This window comes from Ammospiza nelsoni, chromosome 4 (assembly GCF_027579445.1).
Source record: "Ammospiza nelsoni isolate bAmmNel1 chromosome 4, bAmmNel1.pri, whole genome shotgun sequence".
Classification (NCBI taxonomy): Eukaryota; Metazoa; Chordata; class Aves; order Passeriformes; family Passerellidae; genus Ammospiza; species Ammospiza nelsoni.
This window is the reverse complement of record NC_080636.1, coordinates 47,361,877-47,379,907: the sequence shown is the minus strand read 5'-3', so window position 1 is coordinate 47,379,907 and position 18,031 is coordinate 47,361,877. Positions and strand designations below refer to the sequence as shown.

The 18,031-nt window shown below is 42.5% G+C and overlaps 1 protein-coding gene across 1 annotated transcript in view; it reads left to right on the top strand.

The window, feature by feature from the left end:
- The window catches only part of AFG2A (AFG2 AAA ATPase homolog A), a 161,417-nt gene that overhangs the window by 76 nt on the left and 143,310 nt on the right, over positions 1–18,031 (top strand). Inside the window, 9 exon segments of the mRNA XM_059470232.1 lie at positions 3–143; positions 578–699; positions 1,275–1,432; positions 2,580–2,638; positions 3,407–4,021; positions 6,069–6,198; positions 6,848–6,904; positions 7,568–7,691; positions 8,813–9,068. Coding sequence (XP_059326215.1) covers positions 3–143; positions 578–699; positions 1,275–1,432; positions 2,580–2,638; positions 3,407–4,021; positions 6,069–6,198; positions 6,848–6,904; positions 7,568–7,691; positions 8,813–9,068 — 1,662 coding nt within the window.

The following is an 18,031-nucleotide window of genomic DNA, read 5'->3' as shown; positions in this document are numbered from 1 at the left end:
CGCCGGCAGCATGTCCGCCTCCTCTTCCAGAAGGAAGAGCAAGGGGCGCCCGGCCGCAGGCAGCAGCTCCCCACGGGATGCTCACCTCGGAGCTGCCGCGGGCGGGCCGCTGGTGCTGCGTGTCGCCGACGCCGTGGAGGCAGGTACGGCGTGGGGGAGGCGGGCACGGGCAGCCCCGGCCCCGCTGCCTCAGTCCGGCGCGCTGAGGGCGCCTCGTTTGAATCTGAGAGTCCCTGCCCAGCCACTTTCCCGGCGGCTCAGGAACGCAGGAGCGGGGGATCTCCCACTCCAGGCCCTCATGAAACCTACCTTTATCCCAGCGGAAGGGTGCCGGCGGTAGCGAAATCGCGGTGGAAGGGGCGGTAGCGAAATCGCGGTGGAAGGGGCGGCAGCGTGGGGCTGCCCGTGTTCGTAGCCCCGCCGGCGGCACCGCCTCACGGGGGACCGCGCGCTCCCCTCAGAGCGGCCGCCGTGAGGGCAGGCGAGGCTGTGCTGCCCGGGGAGCGCGGGACACGCCGGGGCTACTGAGGGGAAGGACAGAAAAAACTGGGTTTTTTCCTCCCGAAAACTTTAGGAGATGACAAAGTCCCGAAGATGTTGCGCAGAGCATTGGCGCAGCTGTCGCTGAGCAGCATGAAGTCTGCGGATCTTTGCATAGGGAGGCCGGCCCTGCTCACCTCCGCTGATGGGCGGCAGGAGGTGAGGCCCTTTCTTGACCCTATAAGTGCTTTTCCCATGCTGTTAGCCTGTTCCTGTTGTATTCAATGGAACAAGCATGGATCATGTGTTGAGAAAGATGGTGAATGTGCTCTTCCATGTTTTCTGCACTGTAGTTGCATCTGTATTCTCTGTGTTGGAAAAAATCCGTGCAGCTGATTTTTTTCCTATAAATTTATAGGTCATGTATGAGTAAATGGGCTATATATTATATCTGTTTTAGACACAGATCTGTTTTACTTGCAAATAAAGTGTATAGTTATTTGCTCATCTTCTTTTCACTGATGCATGGCTTTTCCTAATCAGCGTAGTGTATGCTTTTGAGTCATCTCCAGAATGTGTAGAGAGTCCTTGTGGAATTTTTTATCACATCTGTAGGCAAAATGTAACCCTATTAATTTTGAAAGTGTCTTAGATCAAATCTTAAGAGCTCAGTGCCCCTTGTGTCTTGCTCATTGGAACCAGGTTTTAACCTAATCCTTCATATTAACCTTTGGCTGGAAATGAGCAGGGCAAGACCTCAATTAACAGGTGTTTGCTTTGAAAACTCTTCCCAGGTCTGTACTGCTTGGCCCACTGCAGGCTTCCCAGGGGGGAAAATTGGGCTGGCTGAAACCACTCAGAAGAACCTGAAAGTAAATCCAGGTGATGCCCTCACTGTGCAACCTGTGACTGGTGCAGTCATGCAGGCAGAGGAGGTCGATGTAAAGTTGAGGTATGGAACCTGTTACAACCTTACTGAGGTTTTTATTCAACCAGATCCCTTGAAAATGTTGTCATTCTCTTATCATTTCACAGAGCTGGCATTTGGATTGTTGTAGAGTCTGATAACAGTTATTTCCTAAATACAGTTACTTTGCAGTTACTTTTGAAAGTGTAACTGTGCTGTAAATAAACATCCCAGTTCCCAGGCAGTCATTTGCAGTTTTTTTTCCACGAAGAAATTCCTCCTGATGTCCAGAGAGCCATAGTTTCATGTAAGAAGCAAGAACATAAATTACTAAAAGAATACATTGAAGTCTCATTGCTCAAGCAGTTCCTAGGTTTCTAGATGCTTTACAGGTGTATTTCATTCTCTGCAAATTAAACACCTCTGGGTAGTGCTCATATGCATTATTTAGCTTTTCCTCCACTTAAAAGAGTCAGACCCCAACACCGTATAGTTAACTACGTGTTCACTCATCAGGAAAGGCTCTGATCTATTAAGAGGTGTCCTCTAAATGAACTTAATACACCTGTTTTCCATCAAGCTGCTTTCTTGATGGCTCAAATCGAGCAGCGGCTTTCAGGCGGGCTTGGGGCTCCCCCCGTTGTTCGCGCTTGAAGTTGCAGCAGCAGCGGCTGCTGTCAGTGCCCTTGGTGCCGCTGCTTTTCAGCCCGCAGGGGTGTGAGTGCTCGCAGAAGTTGGGGAGTTCCGTCTGCAGAATGGGGGTGAAGTGAGCCTTAGCTCTGAGTCAGCTAATTAAACGACTAGAAAATGCTTTGTGGGAAATCTTGGTGTGTTTTGGTAGTGGGTGTGCAAGTGCTCAAGGCATTGCTTTAGTCAGTAAAAGTTATGTATGTGTATCTGCTGAAAGAGACCTGCCTGATCTAAATTTGTCTCAATTCAGTACCTGTAGCAATGATTAAGATGCCTGCATTGCCTATTGGAGATCCTAAGAAATGATAAGTGCAACTTAGGATTTTGTCAATTACAACATTTTGTTTGGCAAAACTAGGTTAAATAGGTACACTTCTTTTGTTTCTGTGTGTCTAATACCTTCAGGGTTATAGTCCATATGATATGGGGACTGTGAAGTGCTGTGGACTGTGGTTTTGGTTTTAAGTGCTTGGAAAACCAATTTTTTCCCTTCCTACCACAGGGACAAAGATGGAACTGTTAATGCTGAGGAAATGTCTGTTTGTCTGCTGAGAAACCTTGGTATGAGTTTTACTGCTTCTCTTTTGACTGTTCAATTTTTGTAGTTCTGGATACAAGAGCAAGGATTTTCCTTTTATGTTCTCAGTCAAGGGCTTGTGGCAGAATAGGGGAAAGTTACTTTGTTCACACTTTGTTCAGGCATCTGTCTTGGGCTAACTGATTGTGCCATGCTGCAGATATCTAATTTGCATTAGCTGTGGTTCCATTTCTCCTGTCCATTACTTGTATAACTTGCCTCAAGTCAGGAGTGTTCACACCCATTGACAGCCTTCAGGCTGATACTGCTGGGGTGCACTCCAGAGTTTACTTGCACTGTGAGGAAAAGAGTGCACTGCTGCACATTAATAACAACATTAACTTGAAATTCCAATCTCTGAATCTGTTTTTTTTTTTGTGTTGGTGGTAAATAAGTGAAGTTGCTCTTCATTGGGTGGTAGGTGTACATTAGGAAGCAAGGTAAGTTATTGAAGGTAGTGAATACAAATTTTTTGCTTCTTAAAATGCTAATTCCAAAATCCTCTCTTTATATGAAATTTTAAAAGGTGAAATTAATCATGAGTTTAAGTGTAGGAGATTACTGGATAAGCATTTGTCAGTATCATATGTAGAGTCTGCTTGTGCACAAAAGGATCATTCAAAGAACCTGAAATTACCTCGTAATTGCCTTTTGTTTTGTTAATTTATAGCACTTTCTAAGCTTCAATTGCTGCCAAAGTAGATTGAAATAGCATCATCTTTGTCTTTTTTTCTTCTTTAACCTTCTCACAGATGGGAAAATAGTCCTGCCAGGAAACCTCTTGGCTTTCACTTACTATGGCAAACTTTGCAACGTGGTGGTGATGAAAGTGAAGGGGGCTGACGGCGCAGAGCTGATTGCCCAGGGCAGCGCCATTCCCAGTGACTCCAATGAGCCACACCTTGAGAGGTCTGATTTGGAGAGCAGTGCCTTAGACTTGTCCCTGCAGCTGGGCAGGATGGACATTGGTGACAGTCCCCAGGTTGCCTCCACGAGCACGCCGAGCAAAGCCGTGGATCCAGGCTCGCCAGTCACTCCCAGCGCTCCAGACTCCGGGCACGGAGACAGAGCCAGCAGGGGAGATGGTGCAGAGCTCACCCAGCATCTGCAGCTGCCTGGGGAGGGCAGCGCTGAGGGACTCCCACTCACTGGCAGAATCGGAGCAGTGAGCCATACAGATTGTTTTTACTTCATTTCTTCAAGAACTAAAATCAGTTTTATTGAGTCAAGGACCAGTGCAGCAGAGGATGGCGAGTGTCAGTCCCGGGTCACCTATGACATGATAGGAGGCTTAGGCAGCCAGCTCAGAACTATTAGAGAAACTGTTGAACTGCCCTTGAAGCAACCTGAACTGTTCAAGAGCTATGGTATGATGCCTGAGAGTTGGCTTTCTTCATTAACTTTTGTCTTTAATGTGACTTTTTTTTATTTTTAAACACTAATTACTCCAGGATTATGCACTGAATTTTATGTAACTGATCTGGTAAACTTGTGTGTCCAAATGATGTCAAACTGCTTTATAATTACATTGTGTGGATACTGTGGAGATGTTCTGGTTAGCCTGTGTGAAAAACAGTAGAGCAGGGAAGAAATGCATGTCTGCACCAAAATTCAGGTGTGCATGAGCAGAATTTATAGCAAATAGGAAAGGTTTCTGTACTTGGACACATGAAAGGGGCAGTTGTTTGTGTTGTCGTAAGATTTTGTGTTGGTGGACTCAGTTATTCATATCTTTTAAATGGAGGAGAACTCAGATTAATTGTTCTACTTTTTTATTCCTGTGCGTTCCTGCAAAATTTCAAGGAGGTCTTTTGAGGCTGTTTACTCAAACTGCCAATGTGTTCAGCATGGAATTACAGGGTGGAATACCAGATACATTTACTGTTGCCATATATAAAGTTGTAGGTAATATATATAAAAACCTGGAGCATTTTTGTGACTGTGCTGTGTATTTATCACAAATGGCTGTGTACCTTGTTGAGGTATGCATTGCTGTGAGGCAGGGCTCTTTTACCTATAAATACTTATTTACTCTCTTGTCTTGGAGGCCCATTATTTCTCTCTATGACCTCTCTCCCCACACACAGGGGAGGTGATTTCACTGGGGACAGTTTCCATAGCACACAGGTGGCTGTTTCCTGGCCATGATCCACAGGTGTCACTGGGGTAGTGTGAGGCATCTCCATCATGAGTGCTCCAGCTCAATTTGCTCCAACCCCAGCATCACCACAGGGTTTGCTTCAGCATGAGTGTTCTTCATACCTAATCCCTGAAGCTTGAGCAGATTCTCTACTCATCACATGATGTTTTCTCAGCAGTTACAATCCTTTAGCCCCCATCCAAACGTTGGGAGTCCTTGTCTGCTCCTGGGCAGTGAGGCTGGAGCTGAGGTGAGCCTGTGGTTCCACAGCCCCGTGTATTGCCAGTGCTGGAAACACCGCAGGAGGGAGCAGCACGTGCTTTAATGGGCTGGTGTGAAGGAACCTGTCTGTAGGGATGCTTTTATTTTTTATCCTTTGTCAGAGGGCAGATAATTTTTTCCCTTTTCCAGTGTATTAGTTTCTAAGATTTGGGCATGTGGCTTGCCTTGTCTGGTTCCCAGTCCCACCTGGTGTTTCTTTGGTTGTGTTTCACCAGTGTCTTTTGTGCTGGGGTCAGGCCTTTGTCAAATGCTTGTCTCTGCTTTTTGCTTTCTAATTTTTCAACTTTTGTTTTTGGCTTTTGTGCCCATTTAATTTGGCTTTGCTGGTCTCAGACTTCCTTTGATGGGCTCTACCTGGGATCACAGTTTTATTTCATGCAGTTTGCCTGTATTTTCTGTCCAGCTTCAACTATACACAGCAGCAGTACCTTGTTCTTCCAAAGTCCCTTATGTTTCTGTCTCTTTGGCTCTTGACGTGTGCCATTAAATAGGCAGATTCATCCTTTTAATGTGTGTTTGTCACCATCTTGCAAACATTCCTAAATCAAGCCTTACAATATCTCTAGAACTTTTTTGGAGTGTTGAAGAGAAGTGGTTTTCTGATGTGGGAAATTTGATATGACCCTGTAAGAATCATGAGAAACTTAAAGGGTATTCATGGATGTTAGGTACTCAGCTGAGTAATCTTCTTGAGTAAACACAGGGAAGATTGTAATGATCTGCTGAAAAAAATAATGATTTAAATAGGTGCTTTTTAAACAGAATCTTTTGGACTTTAAAGATACAAAATGTGTATGTATGTCCCATTTAAGAGCAGTCTTTTCCCTGAAAGCCTAATTTGTCATAATGACATGTCTGTCAAATGAATTAATGCTGGGGTCAAGTTATTATTGATAGTAACAGGGACAGTGAGGTGTGCAAGTGCAGGCTGGGCCTGGCATTTATCACCAGTAACTTGTCTACTCTGTTTGCCTGCATGTGCCTGTCCCAAGGGATCCCTCCTCCTCGGGGAGTGCTGCTCTATGGCCCTCCAGGAACTGGGAAGACCATGATTGCCAAGGCTGTCGCTAACGAGGTTGGCGCTCACGTTACTGTCATTAACGGCCCTGAAATCATAAGCAAGTAAGTCCACCCACTTTGTTTGCATTAATTGTGTAAATATAGTAGCCCAAAATATACCCTGGCATCTCTCCATCCATTGTGGAGAGATGGAGTATTTACTGTGGGTTACCTGCCCAAAAGAATCAGAAACAAGTGGGAAAGGGTTCTTTCAAGTGGGGCTTACATTTCTTGTATTAAAAGATGTTCATTGGACTTGGCCAGGAGATTTGTGTAAGGCATGGACTGAATTAAAAGATGGGATTAAAACTGCATCTGCAGTTGCCTGTAGGTTACTTCTGCAATTAGAAGATGAACTTGTTAAAATGTGTTTTCAATCAAAGTGACACTCCACAGACTTATGTCTCCAGATAAGTAGTTTTTTGTAGGTAAATTTTTTGTAGGTTGTAGGTAAAAAAATATAGGTAAAATTGTTTCTAACACAGAAAAGAAGCAGTTCCCTTTATCTGTAATAATTCTAACTTTACCTTTGCCCAATTTCACCTTAATTTCTGGTCCTTGTAGAAATAAAGATAATTGTAGATTTGCCCAGACTTCAGGACTTTGAAAGTGTGAGCTACGGCTTTCTGTAACTCACAAGCAGTAATTCTCCAGGTTGCCTGGAAAAGACAAAAACTGCAAGATTTTTATTAAAATATTTTCATTCTCACAGGTTTTATGGGGAGTCTGAGTCGAGGTTACGTCAGATATTCGCTGAGGCTTCTCTCTGGTATGTTCCTTTGGAGAAATTTATTCGTGGTATCGGTTCCAGCCTTAGTGTTCTTAAAAGAAAAATGTTTCCAAGAAGCTTTGAATTGTGACTTTTTTCATCCAGTGCTTTTTAAAATAAAAGAAATTTGTTTATGTTGAGCTTAGCTAGGAGGAAAGCAGTCACATTTTAGGATGCCTCTTAAATCTTTTTGGACACTGCCCTTTTTAGGGGATGTTAGGGATGGTGCCAGATCGCTCAAGCTGTGTCGTTAGTGCATCGTGTGCTTGTTTCAACAGATGGAAACATGAGCCTGAATTTCACCAGGATCCAGATTTTCCTCTAGATTTTTATCTTTGGAAGCCAGCTCTAAATGAGTTGGTGTTGGTATTGGATATAGCATTCCTCTGGAGCAGAGTGGCATCTTGCCCATATTTGTAAGACCTGGCTAAGGCAGACTTTAGACTTCATGTGACTCGTGCTCATTGTACATTAGCAAAAGATTATTGCATACTGAAGGTATTAATTGTCTAATATAGTATTAATTTTAGTTTTCTGTCTGAGTGGGATGCTTGGTAGTTTTTGTAGAACTGGATGTTTTCCATGAACAGCTTTCCTCTGCCTTAGTGTTTTATATCTTCCTGAGCACCTTAACATTTTTTCCCTTTATTTTTTTCCCCTCAGTCGCCCCTCAATTATATTTATAGATGAGCTGGATGCACTCTGTCCAAAGAGAGAAGGGGCTCAGAATGAAGTGGAAAAGAGAGTTGTTGCTTCACTGCTGACATTAATGGATGGCATTGGCTCAGTAAGTTGAATCTAATGGGACAATTAATGTACATGGGGACTCACTGAACAAAATAATATTGCTTCTACAGTGGAGCCAATTTGAGATGTATCACTTGTGGGGAAATGAAACAGACTTAGGTGAGACTTTGTAGAATAATCTAATGGTTTTTTGGATGCTGAGCAGAGGATGTAGGAGAGGAATGTCTCCTGAAGACTGTTAGTTTAAAATAAAGTAGGTTTCTTCCATTCACTGCCTTTCCTTTGCCTTCTACCCCTCTTGTAGTTTTGGAGATCAATCTGAAATTTCAGGGATAGCCCATCATTGAACTAAACGACGTATTTTTAATTGCTCTGAAATCAAAGTCATCAGAATACTTCTGGTGATGTGTAGGCTGCATGAATAAAGGCAACAGCAGCTATTTCAAGAGTGCCAGAGCAGTATGTAGGACATAAAAGCCTAATAAAGAAACAGTAAATCTAACTGACTTGAGTAAATTATGGATTAAGCCCATAAAGTCTGGCAATGTCTCGTCTATTGTTTTATGATTATTATTAGCAGGAAAGATGAAAGAACTCTGTCCAGAGTAAGAAAATGAATTTCTTCTGTTTATGTAATCTGCAAGTTTCTCATTATTTTCCTGCATGGCAGTTTGAGTTGCCCAGCCTGGAATTGTTCACAGGCAGAACATATTTTCTGGTGGCAAAGAAATATTTCTGGTTATTCTTCCTGGAAAGAGTGCTTCATTCACAAGAAGAGAATGACATTACAGGAGACCTCCTAACTGATGGTGCCTCACTGTAGAAGTGAAGAAGCAGAGCTGGAGGAAATTGGTTAGGATTTTTGACCTTGATTTTCCTGCTGGACTTACAGGAAGCTTTATAACCTCCTGTCTCTCTTGGGTTTGATACCTGAGCTGGTTTGTTTCTCAACTATGTTTATTCAAGGTCTGCTGATACCTTTTTGTTCTTGTGCCAACACTGAATTTTAGCTTAAGCACTTCTTTTTCTGTCCTTCGTTCTTAATTTCCTGATTTAGGAAAGCAGATTCTTGGGGATTAAAGTGGGAGTGCCTCTTGTATTATCTGTTTGACATTGAATTGTATTTTAGAAGTACTACTTTGTGTTGTTTGATGCCTTCAGGAAGGCAGTGAAGGGCAGCTGTTGGTCCTTGGGGCCACCAATCGCCCTCACGCCCTGGATGCAGCGCTGCGCCGCCCGGGGCGCTTCGATAAGGAGATAGAAATTGGAATTCCCAATGCCCAGGACCGCCTGGACATACTCCAGAAGCTTCTCAAGAAGGTTCCCCATTCACTCACAGCAGAGCAGCTGGCACATCTGGCTGATAGTGCACATGGTTATGTGGGTGCAGACTTGGCAGCCTTGTGCAAGGAAGCAGGTAAGGCTTTGTTTATTTAGGGTATTATTTTACTGTTAGTCTCTTTATTAAAGCAAAAACAATCCACAGTCTGTGCTAATAGCTTTTGAAACACTGAAGGTTTATTAATTCTTGTGCCAAAGGAAACACAGCCAAGCTCTTCCCAGACAGATGGGAAAAATTCTTTGAATATTAATAACTTTTAACACGGAGCGTTAAGATCAATAACCCTGGGGAATAACCCATGTCATTTCTAGGATCTTAGACAGCTTGCTCTCAGTAAAGCAATGGTTTTTGGAGTTAACTAACATCCCTAAGAGTTTTTCTACTTTCTAGACAGCCCCTTGCACACAAAAACCCTAGGTCACTCTGGCTGCACAGCTTGCCCTGCAGGTCCTTGTTCCCAGGCTGTGGAGGCAGTGGGCCTCAGGGGTGTTTCCTGCATCTCCCCTCCATATTTTGTGCCTGTATTCCATTTTCCTGCAGAGGAGAGCTCCTGGCAGGGGCGAGGGTGCTGTGTGGTGCACCTGGCTCAGGTTGTGCAGCAGAGCTGGAGAGGTACAGAGCACACCCTGAGCTGGGGGCTGGAATGTGGCCCTTGGCCTTGGGAACAGGCATAGCCCTGGAGAATTATGCACGCCAAGGTTCAGTATGTTCCAGGGAATGCTTCGCTTCTGTTTTCACTGGATGAAATATTGCAAGTACGCTCTATCAGATCCTGGGTTTTGCTAGAGTGCGTCTGCACAGTTTGAGCATTGGAACTGAAATCTGCCCATGAGCAGCCCTTTAAAACAGCTGAGTCAAAATCCAACTGTCCAGCCCTGCCTACACATGTTTGCTCCCTTGTAGTTCACAAATAAGTTTGCTGCATGTGCTGGTTACTTTTATTTCCTTTGGCACCGGGACAGCTTCCTCTGGCAGTGGCACAGAGCGCGGATAATCCCTGCATGGGAACTGACTGTGAAGATGACAGATGTTTTATTAAGGGTGATGGCACCTGGAACAGCCAAGGCTTTGCTTGCCAGCTTCCAGAATTTTTAAGGGATAGTTCTCAAATAGGAATTTGTGGAGTTTTTATGAAAAAATCTATGACATTATTCGTTTTCTAGTGCTTTCCTCTTGGCTTCAGTTGTGTTTTAAGCGCTGTTTTTAGTTAGAAAACATAATTTTTTCCTGCTTGTTTATATTTGTTAATAAAAAAGATAAACTCCCTTTTTATTTTCCTTCCCCTGTGTTTTTGGAAGCCTGTCAGTCTGCCTGTGTCTCAGTGCTCAACTAGTAAACACTTAACTAATGTAATCTCAAGTTCTCAGTGAGAAGTGTTGTGGTTTCAATTCCAAACATGACCCAGCTGAGGCTTTTACTTATGCATGTGCAGATGGCTTCATAATCCAGCTGCAAATAGATGATATTTACCCACTTCTTGAGGACCTCTTAGAAAATAAATCTGGAATGTTGTGCAGGTCGAGCATTGCATAGACAAAACCCTTCAGGCATCTTACCTGTGACTGCTTGCAGGACAGGGTGCTACCCAGGAGCTTTGTATCCAAAGCCAGAGGTGGGAACGAGGGGAGGAGGATGTCTCCTTCCTGTTGCACTTCTTTCTTCGAGTTTGAATCCGTGCTGTCGGATTGCCCTGGCGTTTGTTACGGTGGGGTGACCTCTGTTGGGGAAATACAGACCAGCGCCGTTAACTCCTTGCAGCCCACGTGAAGTTTTCCTCCTCAAGAAGTTGCACAAGCATGAGTCAGTCGAAATGTTACATAAACTGAATTTAGGTTGCTCATCATTAAGGAATGTTCTTAGTTGGAGTATTTTTTCTTTTTTTTTTTTTTTTTTTCCAGGTATGCTCTTTATCTGTTTTTTATATTACATTTTCAACACCCTGTAAAACATTACTGCTTTCACTGGAGTTAAGCTTAGCAAATACTTTTATAATATACTGTTTCTCCTCAGCAGAGGACGATTCCTTCAAATGGCAAATTTTCCAGTGTTTTGTCTAGTTTTTTGTGTTGTTCCAAGATGCATGGGCTCCTATTGCTTCACTTCAGAAACTCTGCTGTGGGCCAAGCTAGCTTGCTGTCCAGGAATGCTCTCTGATATTCAGCCTAAGCTTCCCTTGTTTAGTTTTATCCCATTATTTCTATTTACATCCTTGTATAACACGTTTGCTCTCCCTCCTTAGTGTTTACACCCTTCAGATATCTCTAGGCTGTTCTCATGTCCCCTACCTCCTCATTCATTACTGAGCCAAACTATAAATATTTAGCTCTTTTAATCTTTCCTCATAAATAAGTCCTTCCTGCCTTCCGAGAAATTGTGTGGATTTTTCTCTGAACTGCCTCCAGTTTGTCAATAACTTTTTTGGTGATGTAGGCCTTAGAATTGAACATAACGTTTCATATATATGTATATTACATCATAAAATGTGGTATAAACATGTAGGTAGGACATCTAATGCACATTTCTAAAATGCTTAGCATTGAGACAATATCTGAATTAAGAATTCTTTCACAAATGTTAAGTTTATTTGTGCTACATTCAGACTTGATGTATATCTTTGTACAGGGGAAATGTGGAAACTAGCTTAGGAAAAGGATTTCAGAACTCAGGAATACATGCTCAGTTTTTGGCACAGGATTACTGTTGCTTGCTGATTGTATTTCTCTTGTGGTCTGTGGGAGACTCTCGAGTCCTGCATACCCCATTTATATCCTTAGGTTTGGGGCTGTTAAGACTGCAAGGTTGCAAGCTAAATATGTTTATATTCTTAATACAAAGTTTAGATCATTTTCCAGAGGACTCATCTTTCCTTATCTTTCTACTTCAACTCTGTTTTTTTAACACATATATTGTGTATATACTGCTTATATAAACCAAGAGAGCAGTAATTAGTAACATGGTAAGTGTAGTATTTGTTGGGCTTTTGCATTTCTAGTCAGGTTTCCCAAGATACTTCATTATAAAAGCTTTGATGTTTGCCTTCTATATAATTCTGAAGATCATTTGTTGATGGAAAGTAAATAAATATTGTAGAATTAAACATATTCCAACTGTTTTTTTTGGCAGAAGTTGTTTGTTCTCCAGTGCAAGATTTGCTTAGTGGTACTGCTGGGGTCAGACAGTCAAGTTTCATGTTCTGTTCAGCAACTCTGCATTTTCATGGGAATTTTGAAGAAGTTTTGGGGGCCTGTAATGTCCGTTTTGTGTTGAATGTTTCTAGGCCCCTGTGACTATGGTGTGTGCAGAATTCTGGTGTCATGTGTGCTGGGATGGGCGGGCAGGGAGAGGAGAAGAGTACAAGAAACTTGGAGAATCTGTGCAGTGTGATCTGGACTTTCCCAAACAGGGTGTTGTGACCAAAACTCATGACACCTTTATATGGAGATGCTTCTAATAATCAGCTAAGAGTGGTTTTATTTCTATAAAGAAGATAAACTGAAGATACAGCTCTAGCCTCTCACAAAAATGAAACCATAAAGCTGATTTTTATAGGATATCTACATGTCCAGGTTACAATATCTGTCATGGCTACACTGGAGAAATGAAGATTTGCTGTGATTCTCTACTGCCTAGAGAGATGCTTGAGATTTCCATAGAAGATAACAGCCAAATGTGATAAACCTGCAGATTCCATGCTGGGCACTGGGCCACATCCTGGGGACATCAGCTTGTGCTGGGCTCCTCTTGGCAGACTCCTGAGGACTTGAGTACCATCCAAGTGATTCACACACAGAATTCTTGACAAGAAAAGGGCTGATTTATGTGTGTAGCTGAGAAATTCATGTTCTTCAGGTTGGGAGAGGTCTACTGTATCCTAAATTATTTAGTAGACTGGTTTTTAGTGTGAACAGCTGCCCTCTGGATTGTTTTATCTCAAGGAGAGGAGTATGTAGAAGATAGACTGCCACATCTTGGCATATAATATCAGTGTTTGTATGACCCTGAGATCTTGATGCTTCTCCTTTATTTTATTTGCCACGTGGTCTTTTATTAATTACCTAAAAAACTATAATGGTTTTAATTTATTGGTGAAGATAAGCACTGTACATCTTTTTTAAAAAATCCAAAACATATGAAATGTTAATTATGTAGCAGGGACATGAATGGTATAAACTGTACTGAATGTTAGAAGATGCTTAGCAACAAAGGTTTCCAAATATAGCAATTTATTATAAACTTATCCTTCTATGGCTGCCTGTAGCATTTCAGGAGGGTGAATATAAATATAGCTTGATTTCTTCAAGGAGTGGGTTCAGTCATATTGTTTACAGAGAAAGGAAGTATTTGCTTTGTGACTCTCAGAATTTATCTTGAACATCCTTGTTCATTACACATCATTTCAGTGTGCTGATATAAAACACTTGGGCTGTGATAAGATAGCATCATGAGGAGAGGAAGAACAAATGGCTTTGTTTAAATAGTGGTCACTCTGGCAAGAACATTGATTTGCTTCCAGTAAGGATGCTGCAACCACTGGGACTTGGAGACTTCTGTGAAAGAGGCACTGGTGACTTTGTTTTGCATCAGACGTCTTTTTAATTGCCTAAAAAAGGTATCACCCTGCTTAGCCATTAGGATTAGAATGGTTTGCTGGCTTGAGCTGTCTGTTACAAAATAATCTTAGAGAAATAAGAGGTTGAGATGCATTTTTGACCAGTATGAATCAGCATTACTCTGCTGGATCTGTGAAGCCACTTTGACAGGCATGTGATAATGGTGAACAGAGTCAATTGTTGGTCAACAATTGTGAGTCTTGTGCTCATAATTTTGAGTCCTGTTGTTTGGAGATCTGTCTGTGCTGTTCATTTGCCCATTTAATTTTCCCTGCATTCTGGTGAATAACACAGCATGGAGAGGCTTTATGCTGTTTAATCCATAATGATTTTATGTGGATATTAGATCTGTAAAGGTGTGATTTATTATTTATTTAGGAGCATACTGTACTTAGCTTTTTGTTGGAGCCGAGAAACTTCCTGCTGTATCTTCTACCCCCCAAAAAAAGATTTTCTGCAGACCACTTGCATTAAAAGTAAAAATTAATAATCAATAATCAACTGAAGGTCTGTCTGGTTTTCCCTGTCACTGGGGGTGAAGTGAATTCCCCCGAAGCCCAGTAATGTCTCTTTGTTAGACCTGTGAGGCTTTTCCCCCCAGCCCCTGCAGTTTGGTGGCCTGGCCACCTGCGGGAAACCTGAGCCAATGTGCGGGCCGATGTGGCGAGCAGCGCGGCTCTGTGCGCCCCGAGGGCAGCCCCGACTGCTCTTGGAGCCGCACAAACGCTGCCTTCAGCCCCTGCCTTCCCAGCTTCCTATCTGCCATCGAGCTCTTCCTTTCAGCTCGGCACAGCCCTGACCAAACAGCCCAGTGTTAGGGCATCAGGAATATCCTGCCTTTCTTGAAGCCATAAAGGTTCTGAACCTTTCCCAGCACTGTCTGGACTCGGGTTCTGCTGGCGGTGTGCGGCAAATGTAGATATTTTCCTTGGATTGTGCTGCTAGATGTAGGAGTGTGGGCTTGAGATGCTGTTGAAAATGCAGATTTTGACAGAGGCAGTTGATGACCAAGGCAATGGGATTGTTTGTTTTGCAGGGTGGTTTTTGGTTTGCTTTCTAATTAACTGACTGCAGTTGCAGTGCTTCCCCTTGCAAATCTGTTTGACATGCTATAATTATTTTATTCCCTTATGGAAAGTGACTGAAAATACCATGTCTGTGTTGTTATTTATTTATTAGTAGCAGGGACAAATATTGAAGCTGTGCTGTTGCAAACAATCTGCTATTGCATTGTCTGAGTACTGGTTCCCATGTGACATTCAAAATGAGGTGGGAAAGGCTGCTTGCCTTTTTGTGAAAAGGTCATGAAGAAAATGTGGGAGTTTGGGGAATATTAATAACATATCTAGTCAGATCGTCAATATTAGAAAAAAGTGTTATGAAATTTTTGCAGAAAGGGCAGAATATTGGATTTTGAAATGCACTGAAAAGCACAGACATGGTATAAAAGTCAAGATATAAATGAATTTTTGGACTGGGACAACTGAGTTTTCTGGCACTGAGTTCCATCACTCTAATTTATGGTGTAAGGAAAGCAAGAAAATCCAATGCCCATGTTCAGTGTTAAGAGTGTGAAGTTGGTGCTGTGTTCTGTGGTGTTTAACTCGGGTCCCTGAAGCAGGGGGTGTTTCTAAACCAATGCAATTGCCTGAGCAGGTTAGGAGCAAATGGGCCCTTGCTTGCACACACACATGGCAAAACAATGTGGCTTTTTTGGCCTCTGTAACATGGATTTTGGGATTGTTTCTTCCAGCAGCAGCTTGGAATGATGGCTTTTCTGCAGAACTGGCTACATCTACAGCAATGCTGGTGCACGCTGTGGTGGTTTTTGGAGCTTTTTTCTTCAAGAAAATCTTTTTTCTTCAAGAGAATCTTTGCTTTTTTTTTTTTTTTTTTTTTTTGTTTTGTAATGGTACTTGATTTTTGGTTTTGCACAAGGAACATTGCACTCACTGCAGTCAGGGCATGTGAACTTTTGGTTTTCATCATAACTAATTTTAAGTGTGTGTTTATCCAAAATCTGCAGCTAATTGGATGATGGGATTGCTGACTTCATGCACACAGTTGTGGCTTGAGCACTTAATAATCTGTTTAAAGCACATCCCATTCTACCTCCTGATATTTATATAAGCAGGAAATGGGGATTATTTTTTCAGAAGAGTTGATCAAAAGCTGTAACTAATATTTTAAATGAACCTTCTTGGCAGATGTCACCATGTTCTTGCTTCTGCAGCTTGAGTGGTATGAAAGAAATGATGTTATTCATGTGTGGCAATGCAGTTAGTAGGCATTTGTGTGTGGAATGATTGGTTACTATTGGGGGATACCACTTAAACATTTTCAGGCAAAGTTTTCATGAGTCTCCTGACTTTAATTTTTAGTTGTATCCCTTGCCAACATTCCTAATTACAATTAGACTGGGCAGTTAGCCATGAGCTGTTGCTTATTGTCTTTCTGCCCTTGCTGTTCTGGTAGCCTGGCAGTGCTTATTTTTCTCCTCACACACGTGTGACCACCCTTAGGTACATTTATGTCTGGGAGCAGGCTAGGAACAGGCAGTCTGGTATTCCTTGTTTCCCTCTGTTGTCACAGTGTCGGGATAAATGACGTGTGTGTGTACCTGATCTGTGAATAAAGCGTTTCCTCTACGAAAGAAGTTCTGAAAATGCAGTTCCTCTTTCCTTCCTTCCTTGCCCTCCCCTGTCACACCTCTCAGCAGCTCCACAGACATGTTCCAGCAAATGTCAGGGCTCTTCAGGAAGGACTATAAATCGTGGATATAATCCATGCACTAGGTTAGTGTTCAGGTTAGCCCAGTGAATTTGCAATGTTATGGTTACAAGGGATTTAAGGGCATTATCTTTCCTGTGCAACCAGTGCATGAAAGTTCTTCAGGGATTTTTCCCATATAGCTCTGGCAGCTAAAGACAGATTGCAGAATATGGTTTTGAGAGCAAAAAGTCAAGGTTTCTGCTTCCTGACTTTTTTTCCCTAATGCATTTTTATGTACGGGTTAAATTAAAAAAAAAGTTTAAAATACATATTTAAACTGACTTTAAGTTATATGAAATGCTTTTTCTATGCATAAACCTGTTAAATTTTGAAGTGTGGTATGTAAAGATCTGGAAGTAGAGGAAGATGCCCCCTTCAGTGCCATAAGAAAGCTGGGGTCTTACCCATCCGTGCCCCTCTCTTGAGCCCTCCACTGCCAGCCATGTGGTAGAGGATCACGTTGGATCTGACAGGGAGAAATGGTGTGTGTCATCTGGGTTTGGCCACAAGAATTTGGGAGGGAAATGCCAGATCAGCAGAGAAAGAAGAAACATTTACTCTTGTAAACAATCTTACAAGAAGATAACAATTTCTTTGAAGCTGCTTAAAAATTCTGGTGTTGGGATTCTGGTGGAATAAGTCCAGACAGGATGGATTTGCAGAAGGAGTAGCTGATGGGCAGTAAAAGATGCATGATTAACCATGTTGTTGGGCTCAGTTTATTTCCTCGAGTGCTGTGTATATATTCTGTTTTGGAAACCTAAATTATATATGTTGGTCATTCTGAGTGGCTGCTTCCTATTATTTACAGCGGTGTGTAATTATACACAGACTCTGACAAATAATAGCAGTGTCGTGGGATCTATTTTTAGGCTCAGATATTTGTTATTGTGACCTAATGTGCCAAAACTTAGCCAAGCTATGAGCAAGAAAATCTTACAGGCAGACAATGCTGTCGACCTTGTGCATAGCCTGGCACCAAAGAAGGATCATCTGTACCAGGACAGGGCATTCTGCTGGGCTTTTCCCCTCTGTCCACTTGGTTTCCTCTGTTCTAGACAGACAGGATGAGTTGGTGAGGTAGAGCACACAGTTGCTGGGCTGGAACAAACTGTTTATTTTCCATTGTTTGTAATCATGCATGCCTTATTACACTGCTCTTTTTTTTTCCCTTTTCCTTTTTATTTTATTTAATTTTTTTGTTTAAACCGGGGTTTTCCATTCACTGAGGATCGGTGTTGTTCACTATTCCTTTACTGAAAATAGAGTATACTCAAAATACTATTGTGCCTGTGTAAAGTGCCACTGACCCTTCAGCACTTCAGTCCTTCCTCCCCTCATGCAGGACTGGAGTAAAACAGGGAAAACCCACTCTCCCACTTCTGAGCCCCCCCAGGCACTGCCAAAGGGGTTATCGGAACTCATTAACCTGAAGAATGGAGTAACATCTGAAAAGCAGCAAGCAGAGCTGAAACAAGTGCTGTGCTCAGAGCCAGTTCACAGCAATGACATTATGGTCAACCCAAAACATTCCCATGTGGAAGACACCCAGGTGCCTGATGTTTCCTGAGGTGTTCCTGTCTGTATCTGCTTTATAACTTGTGTAGTGGGGGACATGGCTTTGCTGTAAGATTCCATCTCTTGCCTCTGCACTGC